This window comes from Macrotis lagotis, chromosome 1 (genome assembly GCF_037893015.1).
Source record: "Macrotis lagotis isolate mMagLag1 chromosome 1, bilby.v1.9.chrom.fasta, whole genome shotgun sequence".
NCBI classification, from domain to species: Eukaryota; Metazoa; Chordata; class Mammalia; order Peramelemorphia; family Peramelidae; genus Macrotis; species Macrotis lagotis.
The window spans coordinates 434,531,285-434,544,182 of NC_133658.1; the positions used below are offsets into that span (position 1 = coordinate 434,531,285).

The 12,898-nt window shown below is 42.1% G+C and overlaps 1 protein-coding gene across 2 annotated transcripts in view; it reads right to left on the reverse strand.

Moving 5' to 3' along the window:
- Positions 1–256: 256 nt before the first annotated feature.
- Positions 257–12,898, reverse strand: part of AKT1 (AKT serine/threonine kinase 1) — a 139,002-nt gene continuing 126,360 nt past the window's right edge. For both annotated transcript variants that reach the window (XM_074213234.1, XM_074213235.1), the window contains exons 13-14: positions 8,713–8,815; positions 257–1,791 (exon numbers count right to left, since the gene is read on the reverse strand). In XM_074213234.1, the coding sequence (XP_074069335.1) occupies positions 1,712–1,791; positions 8,713–8,815 (183 nt within the window). In that variant the 3' untranslated portion in view covers positions 257–1,711. The remainder of the gene's footprint in view (positions 1,792–8,712; positions 8,816–12,898) is intronic.

The following is a 12,898-nucleotide window of genomic DNA, read 5'->3' on the forward strand; positions in this document are numbered from 1 at the left end:
GTTGAGCATCTCTCACTTCCATCATACCATTGAAAACCTAGAAAAACATCCAAAAAATACCCACTGTCCAAAAAGCCAAAAAATGACAGTACGAACACCTTGAAAGGAAATGAATATTGCTTTTTGTTCCATCTCCAATGCTTTACGTATAATCAAGTATTTAGTAAATGCCACTTCACTAATTCATTCAAACATTCTGAAGACAATCTGACACCTTCCACTCCAATTTGATGTATACCTTCCAAGAAAAAAAAACAAGGACCTAACTTGTAAAGCAATTTTTATTGAAGTATTCTGAGGGAAAATTCCATATTATAATAGTAAAAATAGTAAAGTTGAACATTATAAAAAAATGCCATGGACAGAGAGGAGGGGTGAGGGTAGGGGAGAACGCAATGGATGCCTGTGGCTGAAAGCGTTTCATGCCTGAAGCACATTTCATTTCATGGGGCTGGAAAGTTGGGGAGTGGTGCATAAGCAAACTAGAAAGAAGAGAACCTACAACGGGAGAGGCAGCCACTCGCCGGAAACATAGCGAGATGTCATTTGTGAAAAGTTACTAAGACCTAAGACGATGTGGACAATGAAATGTGAGGAAGGGGATCTGTGTGTGTTGGGGGGGGAGGCTGGGGTAGAGTAGCTCCTGTCCACAATACAGTTAATAAGACACCCCCCAATATACTTTGACATCATATTCCTTTGAATACAGAGGAAAAATTCAAATTCAAGTTCTTCTGTTATACATAAGCCAAGGGAGAAAAAAAAGCTTCTCTGAGACTGAACGTGGCCTGGGCACACTTCTAGGAGGTTACAGGGGGCTTTTTTCCCTACATACTCATATCCAGGAACTTACTACCTACCTTTGAAGGTAGCTGAGAAATTGGGGTGAGGGGGCTCAGTGCCAATATTTATTACACTGGAGGAATTCTGGTTGGGTGTGCATGAGACCTGATGGGGAAGGGGAGGAGGAGGCTGGCAGGGAGTCTAGTCCATGGATGCTCCCCATAGGGACTCTGGAGCCCTTACTTCTTATGCAGAAGCTCAGGTAGTCCCCTGAACCATCCTGCTCACCATGCATCAGGGGTTGAAGCCACATCGCTGGACTGCCGAGCACCTCACTGAGGCCATTAGCTAGGCTCCTTTTGGGAGTCAGTCTCTCTGCAATGGTGAAGATCCACCCCCCTCCCCCACACCCACCCCCCGAGTTCTCCTTGGCCCTTAAAGCCTGTTCATCTTGTTGCTGAGGTTAATTATTGCACTAGACAAATGTCTTTACATCTTTCTAAATCCATCCACCTGGGTGTTCTGAGTGCCGAGGCAACAAAGAAGTGAAAAAAAAGTTAGATGAAATAAATAAAAAGATGAAGGGGGGTTTTCTTTTCAAACTGACTGATATGTTGGACGTCTTATTCCTAAAATGAACAATTTTTAAAAACATGTTCTTTCTGACCCCTAGGTCCTGATGGCATGAAAATGACAATATTGTAATTGCTTCGGTTCCTCTCAAAAACACATCAGAGAATTTTTCTTTTTTTTTAAATACAAATCAATGGTGAGACTTCCTAGAAATTAATCTAAAGCGTTGTACAAAGCAACGTCGTTCGTGAGTCAGGTAATGCAGGAAGTTTCCTAGTGTCTGTTGAAGCCCAAGTTCCCCCAAATACAGTCCGGGTGTTTGCTTCCAAATGGATGCTCTCAGGGCAACCAGAGGTCAAGCTGTGCCACTGGCAGAGTAGGAGAACTGAGGAAAGTGGGGTCGTCTCTCGTTATCCACACATTCCATGTTGTCATCTGGAGAGGAGGAGAGAGGACAATGGAATAAGAGGTTGAGTAGGAAGTCCATGGGCATGAGTTCCCGCGGGCAGGCTGGCGGCAGAGCCATCACTCAACCCTAGCTTACCTTCCTTCTCTTCTCCTTCCTTTTAAACACTCGCCTTTTGTTCCTCGGCCTTAACTCCTTTCTTTCTCACCCCTCCATACCCACAACAATCCAGTGGGCACCTAGATGATGAAGTGGACAGAGCACTCGGTCTGGGGTCAGTAAGACTTGAGTTCAAATCAGACTGCAGATACTGACTGGATGATCCAGAGTCTGACTCAAGTTTCCTCAATTGTAAAATGCACCATAATATCACCTACCCTGTAGGTCTGTTGTAAGGTATTAAAGAATTTGGCCTAGAGTCCTGTACACAGTAGCCATTTAAGAACTACTTTTTCCCTTTCCTTTTCCCCTCTACAATTTCTCTTCTCCCCTCTCTTTTGGTCCAAATAGAACCCTGGCTGAACAGTTAAATGTCCCAGACTCCAGTCCACGGAGATATCCAAGGTCTTGGGGGCCCTCACCATATAGTAAACACAGGCCAAATCTAATAAGGAGCCACCAAACTAGTCTGAATTCAATCACTTAACTTTAAGTATAAAGAATCTGCTATTTTCCTAGCAAAAAACCTGGGAGGGACAACAAAAACCAAACTTAGACAACTCATTTTACAAATAGGGGAAACTGAAGATTATAGATTTAGACCTGGAAGGGACTAGAGAAGCTATCTTGTCCAACCCCCTTGTTTAATAGAGGTGCTGAGAACAGATTTGCCCAAGGTCACATAAATATCTTTTTTGTTTATTTTTATGGGATAATGGGGGTTAAGTGACTTGCCCAAGGCCACACAGCTAGTAAGTATCAAGAATTTGGATTTGAACTCAGGTCTTCCTGACTCCAGGACTGGTGCTCTATCCCCTGTGCCACCTAGCTCCCCCACATTACTATCTTTAAAAGTTGGCAGAGATATGGTTCCAACTGAGATATCTCTCAATTTAGCAGCTCTGACAGAGGTTCAACAAAGACTTGCTGAAGATCACACAATGAGTAAACAACAGAACTGGGACTAGAACCCAGGATCTTTTGACTTCCAGGGTCAAACCACTTTCCATGAGGAGAATTATTAGTGCCTGATCTCTCCCAGGGGACTGTCCAGCCAGTTTTGGATCAGTCTTACCATGGTTCATGTCATAAAATTTGCAGTGCTACTCAAGGCATTGTTTCAAGCTCATGTCCCTTCACAGGGACAGCTCTCTGGTGAACCCACAGTAGGCAAGATCTGGGCTAGCTCCCAGCCTCTGGGGGCTCTGACCCTCAATTCTTACAGGGCCCTGTAAGACTATCTCCTGGAGATCCACATGCCCCCCTCCCATGCTTCCCTCCAAGGCTCAACTGACCCTCCCTCCTCCATATAGACTGATTTGCCTTTTATTCAGATGTATTTATCAAAACGTCTGTCAATTTCTTGATAGGTTCGTATACAAATACTGAATGCATTTTGTTTTATTTTATTTATAGACTTGCTCTTTTAAATGTTGTTAGAAATATATAAAAAATATAGATGATTTTTGTGGATTTTTTTTTGTTTTTTGTTTTTGCAAGGCAAATGGGGTTAAGTGGCTTGCCCAAGGCCACACAGCTAGGTAGTCATTAAGTGTCTGAGGCCGGATTTGAACTCAGGTACTCCTGACTCCAGGGACAGTGCCCTATCCACTATGCCACCTAGCTGCCCCTGGATTTCTTTCATAATTCTTTCCTATTTTAGTGTATTGGTTTCATTATTCTGATTTTTTAAAATATGAAATTGTTTTGATTAAATCTGAGGAAAAAATTTTTATTACTATGCTTTTTAGCATTTTAATATACATCTATATATTCTCTGATGTCTAAGACTTTATCTACTGTATCTACTGTACAATCACAACCTTTATGTATGCTATTATTATAGATAATTATATTATGATATAATTATATAACAGGATAATTATAATATACTATTATAATAAACAGTTTTCCTAATATAAAACCAATTCTTTAATTCTGTTTATTAATAAAACCTACTGATAGTGAATTTTTTAAAAAATGAACAGAAAAGTATGATTTTGTGATTTTGTATGATTTTGTGATAAGTTCTAACACTTCTGGAGAACACAGAGATGAACTATGGGGTACTTTGGAGCCATGGAAGGATTTCCCTGAAACTAAAGGGCCCACTCTCAGGAAATTCTGCCTCTAAGACTAGGGCTAACAGCATGGCTGAGGGATGTGCCAAACACTATTGACAGCTAGGATAGGAAAAGGTGGGAAATGAAATAATGCACCTTTAAACAACTGAAAAAAAGCCCTCTACTATCCACCCCTTTTTTGTATTTAGAACTAAAAAAACATCTGAAGTCAATAAAACTTTGAAGTCTAAAAAATTCCCTGCTGAGCAAGGGATTAGAACTCAGTAGGTCTTAAAAAAAAAAAAACACCAACAAAACAATTGTCTGGGAACAAGAGAGTCCTGGAGGGAGAAGGAACTTCTCTCTATTCCTGGGTGTTGCCTTAAATTCACTCTGTGACCTTCAACAACTCTGAAGCTCAATTTCTCCATCTGTAAAATTAACGGGGGGAGTAAATCTTGTACATTTGGGCGTCTGCACTGCAAGGTTTTTCTGATAACTCAGGTTGCCTTTAAGGTAGCCCTTTCCTTTTCCTGCCTGTGGATAGTCTTAAAGGCCACTTGTGTTCTAGGTCTGGTCAACCTGGAAGCCTCCCCTCTCAGGGTGGCCCCCCAGCTCTGGCTCCACCACCCCTTGCAAGAGAGGCAAGAGTCTGCTCCATTGGGGTGAAGGAGTCTGCCTGCTAGCAGGTCCAGTCTTCAGGAGTCTGGCTGAATCAACCAGCCCTGACTGCTGGCCCCTGTACAAAGTTTTGTAGTTGGAGGGAGGGAGGGAGATGAAAAGAAGCAAGAGAGGCCACAGATTCCACCAGGCTCAGCTATGTCTTCAAACCCCAGTCTGAGGATATCTTTTTTTTTTTTTTAAAGGTTTTTGCAAGGCAATGGGGTTAAGTGGCTTGCCCAAGGCCACACAATTAAGTGTCTGGGGCCGAATTTGAACTCAGGTACTCCTGACTCCAGGACTGGTGCTCTATCCACTGCGTCACCTAGATGCCCCTGAGGATGTCTTTCTTGAGTTTGGGAAAACAACAACTCAGAATGAATTAAAATTTAGAGAACCTCTATCTTTCTCTCCTTCCCTTTTACTCTCTGGACCTCAGTTTCCCTGTCTGTAAAATAAGACAGCTGGGTCATGTGGCAGTAAGTAATTAAAACATAAATCAAGAACTGGAAGGGACTTCAGAGGCCAGAGCAATAAAAGCTCTTCAATAAACATTCATTAAATTCAATAAACATTTATTAAATGCTTACTAAGGGTCAGGCACTATGCTTTCCCTTCTAAAGCTCTGGGAAGTTGACATGGGAATCTTGATTATCCCATCTCACAAATGAAGATCCTGAGGTTCAGAGATGGGATATAACCCGTCCAAGGTCACCATTTAAGAAGGGTTGGAGAGCCCTAACCTCTGAATTCAGGGCTTCTCATCCCAAACCCAGTTCTTTTTAGAATCCCATTCTGCCTCCATCTGTCACCGGAAAGACATAGACATAATCTATGGTCTACATCTAAAGGAGGGGTGGGGAAACCTTTTTTTTCTGCCAAGGGCCCTTTGGATATTTATAACATCATTTGAGGGATATATTTGGTCAAACATTTAATTAGCTAAAAAAGTTAAAAACTGCTAGATTTATTGAATTTCGAATTCTGCCTCTGATTACCATGGCAGTGCCAGACTAAATGATTTCACATGGTCTGGACATTCCCATCCTTGATCTAAAGCAAAGCTTGGTGTAATCACCAGACAGACCTCCTAGACTGATTGGCCTTCTCTCCTTTTCTCACCATCCACTAAAGAGAAGAGCAGGCAGGCCATCCATGAGTCCTTAAGGGCTGAATGGGGAACACAAGGCCAAATTTGGGCACAGATAAGATTTTTCAGTTTGCCCTGCCACAGGTGAGCATAGGAGTTGGGGAGGAACTTCTTTCCTCCCTCCCTCCTTCCTTTCTTCCCTCCCCACCTGAGGATAAAGATGTAAAACTAGCCATGGATTAAAAATCCAAACTTAAAGAGACCTTGGACCTTACCCAAGGGGAAGGAAGACTCATTGGATTTGGAGTCAAGAGACCTCTACATAAATCCCAGATATGACACTTCACACCTGAACACCTCCTATCTTTCCTAGTTTTGGGGGGGGGGGGGTTGGGAGGCAATCAAGGTTAACTTGCCCAGGGTCACATAGCTAGTAAATATTTGAGGCTAGATTTGAACTCAGGTCCTCCTGACTCCAGGTTGGTGCTCTATCCACTGAGCCACCTAGACACCCCTTTCCAATCTTCTTACACATTACTCCCTTCCACAAATTCTACAATCCAGCGTCACTGGCCTCTCTGCTATTCCTTAAACACATCAAATCCAGACTCCAGGCATTTTCTCTGGTTGTGCCAATGTCTCCCTCCTTATCTCCACCTCCTGACTTCCTTTAAGGTCCAAGCTACAATCCCACCTTCTACAAGAATACCTTCAAGATTCCCCCTTAAACTTCAAGATTCCCCCTTTTACTGGGATTTTAGACAACTTAACTTTTCTGAGCTTCATTTTACCCATATGGAAAACAACTACTACTACTACTACTACTACCACCACCACTACTACTGCTACTACCACTACTGTCACTATCACCACTATTGTGCTAATACTTGTGCTTCCCAACACACAAGGTTACTTTTTTTTATTTTAGGTTTTTTTTGCAAGGCAAATGGAGTTAAGTGGCTTGCCCAAGGCCACACAGCTAGGCTCTTTGAAGGTTGCCAATTTCCCTGGATTGGGCACTGGGTGGAACTCCTGTGTGTGGGCACTTGGCCCACTTTTTTTTTGTTTTTTTGTTTTTTTAGTTTTTGCAAGGCAAATGGGGTTAAGTGGCTTGCCCGAGGCCACACAGCTAGGTAATTATTAAGTGTCTGAGACCAAATTTGAACTCAGGTCCTCCTGACTCCAGAGCTGGTTCTCTATCCACTGTGTCACCTAGCCGCCCCCTAATTCCTTGTGTTTTTTTTTTAGAATTTTGCAAGGCAAATGGGGTTAAGTGGCTTGCCCAAGGCCACACAGCTAGATAATTATTAAGTGTCTGAGACCAGATTTGAACCCAGGCACTCCTGACTCCAAGGCCGGTGCTTTATCCACTATGCCACCTAGCCGCCCCCTGATTCCTTGTTAAAGGCTGTTCATTCATTCCTACATTACCTGCACATTAACCTAAACACAGAGGAAGCCTTTTATGAATGATGAAGTAACAGCTTCTTCAAATAGACCCCACTCCCCATAGTCACAATGGGTTCACTCCTGACCCCACCTCCCTTACCTATTCTCTCCTAAGAATCCTTTTTTAGGGGTCAACAACTCTTGGAGAAGAGTCATCAAAGCCAATGCTGGAACCATCCAAATAACCCCCAGTTTTTGTCTCCAGCTTCAGTTCCATCTTTCTGGTCCTAGGCTGTTCCCTTAAATCCTCTAGTCTTGGCTTCTTTCCCACCCTCTCCAACCCCTGGTCTCTGCTAAACCCCAGGCTTAATCTCTCCTATGCTAGATCCACCCCCTTATTCCTGGTCTCTGCCTTCCCTACACCCCCTTCTTCTCTAATCAACTACTCCCAACCATGCTATAGTCAAAGATCAAATTAGTCTGACCACCTGGGTCACCCTTCTAGCTAAGACCTCCTTCTAGCTTTAAATTTGTAATAATATGACTTTTGCTCATTCCCAGATCTAGCACGTAAGACAAGTGTGATGTGGGCTCTACAGAGCCTTCCCACCAGTTTGCTTAAATGTCTAAACCATGGCAACCATGTGGGAATTGGTATGAGGACTTCAGAGGACTTTGAAGATGCTGCTGTTCAGTTGGTTTATTTAATTTTTTAAAAAGTTGGCCCAAAGTCTAAATAGTCATGTCAGACTCTGCCACTTATTGCTCATATTAGTCTCCTCCTTTCTCTGGATCTGTTTCCCTATACATAAAAAATAGAGAGGGGAGAGGAATGGATGAGAGATCCAGAGCTGAAAGGGACCTCGGGGGCCATCTAGCCCAGTCCTTTCTTCTGACAGAAGATTAAGGAAGATTAAGCTTGCCTAAAGTCAGGCAAATGGTTACCATTATGGGCAATCCCTGAACTCAGATCTAGGGACTCCAGAGCCAGGGTTTTTTCCACTTTGATGCTTTAGGTTTTTAAAAAGAAAGCATTTGGAGTCCTTGACTAGGTTAGAGGTCGCCAGGGCCATCTAAGAAACTCTACTTATTTGGAGTCACAGGCCTGGAGATCAAATTCAAGCTCTGTTACTTCTTTGACTGGCAAATCCTATCACTTCTCTGGGCCTCAACTGGCTCCTATGTCAAATAAGGGAAGGAGACTACAAGCCCTTTCAATTAAATCTGTGTTCCAAAGACCAAACAGATTCATGAGACAATGGTGCTTTCCTCCCCTCTTCCCCAATCCAATGACTCCTAGCATCCCAGTCTCTGTCCCTCTAGGTCTTTATCCACCTGTTCAAATTTCTCTTCTCTCTTGTCCTCCCCAACCTCTGGTCTCTGCCTTTTCTGCTGAGTCTAAGACATCACCTCTCCTAGTCCTAGCCACTACCTCCCATTTATTTGTGGCCTCTGCCCTCCCCACAGCCCCTTTCATATATACTGGTCCTCTTTTCTACCCCCCCTCCCCCTAAGGCCAGGTTTCCACCTGTCCCTATGATCCCCAAGGTCCTGCCCCAGCAGCTGCCCCTTCAAGTCCTGGAACTCACCTTGGTCAGGAGGGGTGATTGTAATCATCTGGGCTGTAAACTCCTCATCAAAATACCTGGTGTCCGTCTCAGATGTGACTTGCGGCTTAAACGGAGGCACCAGCTGCAGGGAGAGAAGGAAAAAGAACTTGTGTGAATTCTCAGAAGCCATCTCTAACCTACCGATTCTCTGACATCCTTGGTGCTAGTTGCTCACCACGTGAAGGGGATCTGAGAGTTAAGGCCTGGACTGAGATTGATTCAGGCTTTACCCTAGTTGTAGCAGATTTCTTTGGACTTCCTCAAAGGTCAGCCAAGTGATTACTCCTCCTTCCCCCACAAGCTGACTGCCTCCATTCCCAGGGGAACAACCACCTCTTCTCCACTCATGGGTTAAAAATCCCACCAATGGCATCTAGGCATTCTCTCAGAAGGCTCCCGTAAGAACAACAATGATGTTATACAGAAGATCTTAGAATTTCAAACTGGAAGGGTCCTTGGAGATTATTTGGTTCATTGTCCTCATGGGCAAACTGGGACCCACAGAGTGAGAGTTGGCCCAGTGGCCAACCCAGGATCCAAAGCCAGTTGTATTACTCATTAACCTAAGAACATTTTTGGGTACAGGAGCACAGTGTCCTAAGAGAACAGGAAATGAAAAAGGGTTTTAATAAGAGGATTTGAAAAGGGAAAGTCTAGACCTTAGGGCTTGCCAGAAGTAGCAGAAGAACCCTGGGTGCTTGTCAAATGGATTATGACAGAGGCTAGATAAATGCCAGACTTACTTCATTGACTTTTCTGGCTGCTGTCCTTGCTTCCTTGGGACCCTGCCCCCGAGTTTTGGCTCTAATAGAAACTGGGCTTTTGTGCCACATCCTCTGTGCCCCCCACCTCTCACCTTCTCAGCTCCTCTTTGTGGGTTGCTTCTCCCATTAGGAGACAGGTCAAGCTCCCTAGCATGGCATATAGGACACATGGAGGCACTTCATTCCTGCTTGCTCATTGGAGAGCAATTAGGAACCAATGAGCTGTATACCCTTTGAACCAGCAATACCACTAACAAGGTCTGTATTTCAAAGAGATCATAGGAAAGAGGAAAAGACTCACATAATACAAAACTATTTTAGCAGCACTTTTTTGGTAGTGGTCAAGAATTGGAAATTGAGGGGATGCCCACCAATTGGGGAATAGCTGAACAAATTGTGATATATGAATGAAATGAAGTACTACTGTTCTGTATGAAATCATGAGTACATGGATGTCAGGAAAAGACTCACATGCTGAGCGAAAGGAGCAGAACCAGAAGAACACTGTATTCAACAACAGCAACATTTGTGCAATGATCAACTACGATGCACTTGGCTCTTCTCAGCAGTACAATGAACAAAGACTTGTGATAGAAAATGCTATCAACATCCAGAGAAAGAGCTATGGAGTCTGAATGTAGACCAAAGCATACTCTCTTCACTTCATAAAATTTCCTTTTTGGTTTTTTCTTTCTCATAGTTTGTTCCCTTTTGTTCCAATTCTTCTTTCACAACTTGACTAATATGAAAATATGTTTAACCTAATTGTACATGAATAACCCATATTGGACTACTCTTCAAAGGGGAGGAAGGAAGGGGGAGAGAGAAAATGGGGAACTCAAAATCTTCCCAAAAAATCCATGTTGAAAACTGTACGCAATTGGAAGAAATAAAATACAAAAAAACTGCTTGCTCATCCATTTCAATCTATTAATCATAGATGGCCTGCCCCAAATGTGACCAGGCCCAGTTACTCTGTTTTGCACAACTCTTCCTTTCTGATCAGAGGACAGATAAATCAGGAGAATAAAGGGCAAAGAAAGACAAATGACCAAACCTCCTACATATATTCATTTGAGTACTGACTGGACAAGGTGTTCTGGGGCAGTGGCCAAGGGGATTGAAAGTCAAAGAGCTTGGGTTCTACCCCTGGTTTTGCCATCTTTTTACTGACCTTCTGGAGGTCACTTTTCTTTTCAGAGTCCCAGTTTTTTTACCCACTGAATGAAGATGCAGAACTAGCTATTTTTTGGTGCATGAAAGAGACTTCAGAAATCATCTAATAATCATAACTATTCAAATGACAGCACCTTGAAGCCTTACCCTAAACTGGTGATAGGAATCAAGGAATGTGTCAGCTTTGAAATGGGGAGGAACTGGGGTGTGGTGGGGTGGTCTTTTCCTGAAATGCAAGGCAGGTTCAGGTCCAAATAATCACCAGATGGGAAGACAAGATTGGTCTTTATATTTTTCAATACAAGAACTTACTTAAAAATTTAAAAACCATTTTTAGCTCATGGGTTCCAAGGAGTTCTTGAAACCCTGCTCTAGTTGCTAATAACAAACTCTCTACATCTGTCTTCTTGCCAAGATGGTCACCTGAAATGGGAATCAGACCTTACTCAAGCAAGACTAAAGTTCACACTAGACTGAAAAATGATCCAAAAACCCAATAAGAGACTACATTAAGTGTCATCTTCCACCTCAGAATTGCATGTACACGTAGTAGAGTGGGGTCCATCCTCAAGCCCTCAGAACTAGTGTCTGGATCTCCCAGCTTGGCCAAACATAGAACAGTTGCCTGGTAAGGCAATGTCCAGAGTCAATGTCCAGGTCTCCCAGGTGGACCAGAGACAAAGCATCTGGAGCCTCTTGACATGATATCCAGAGGCAGCAGGTGCTTTAAAAGCTACCAGGGTTGTCAGCAAGCTCCTGCCAGTCTCAGATCAGACCAGCTCAGTTCCTAAATGAGGTTCCCAACTCTAATCTGAAATACTAGAGAAGGTCTCCAAGATCCATTGATTGGAACCTCAAATATTCTGAGGGGGCCAAACCTCAGGAGGTAGAAGTCACTCCAAGAACACTGCGGACCCAGAAACAAGACCAGATCACTTCATTCAAAAGAAAAGCAAACAAAACCCTTATTCAGGAATTAATCTGAGAGATGAGTAAATCATGGAAAACACCAAATGGTATCAAAAATGATTGCAAAAGAACCAGGAGATCATTACACTCAGTAACAGCAATATTGGAATGATGATCAACTTTAACTTCGTTATTACTCTAATTAATCTATTCGCTGATCCAAAGGACTTGTGATAAAATATTATTCAACTCTGGAGAGAGATTCTGCAAATTTAAGTATAATTTTCTCTTTATTTTTCTTGCTTTTTGGGTCACATGGAAAATATGGAAATATTTTTAGAATGATTTCACATATATAATTGATATCATATTGTTTGCTTCCATTCACTGAATGGAAGAGGGAACAAATTTAGAATGCAAAATTTTTTTAAAAATGTTAAAAATGAATAGCAAACTTTTTAAAACCTAAAAAAAAAATTACTGCAAATCTAACCCCAAGAACTATAAGCAGAGACTCAAAGGGGGAAAAAATGGAATTTTCCATAAAGACTACATGAATACCTAGAAGAAATGAAGTAAGACATTAAAAAAGGAAATGAGCTCTTGAGGAAAGTATTGGAAAGAGAATAAGTAGGTCAGAAGAGAAAGTAGTAATCCTTATTCATGAAATGAAATTTCTGAAAAGCAGAATAGACCAAACAAAAATCAATGATTTCACAAAACAACAACAAAAAAAAAGGGGGGGGAACATAAACCATTAAAAAAACAGAAAAATATAAATCTGATATTCAAAACAATAGACCCTGAAAATAATTCAAGGAGAGAATTTAAGACTCAATGGACTGATCCAAAACCGTGATTAAAAAAAAAATTTCAAGAAATTATAAAGGCACCCAAATCTATCAGAACCAGAGAGCAAAGATAGAAAGAATCCAGTGATCACCTCCTAAAAAGAACCCCAAGGGTAAAGTCTCAAAAATATCATTGCCAAAGTCCAAAGAAGATATACTGTTACAAGCATCAAACACATCAAACACAGAATTTGATGCAAAAATTCATCAAACTCAACAGGTAATCAAGTGGGGAATGAGGGAAGGGGATTTCAAATGGGAATTGAATATACTGGGGAGGGAAAAGGCATAAGTAAAACAAAATTCTTTATCTTAAAGACAGGGATTTGGGAGAAGGAAGAAGACCTGGAATTATGGGGGTTAGACAATTGGGGAATGGTTGAACAAATGGTAAATGTATATAAATGTAATGAGATATTTTCAAGCTGTAAGAAATGAACCAAGAAAAAAAAAAAAGAAATGGAC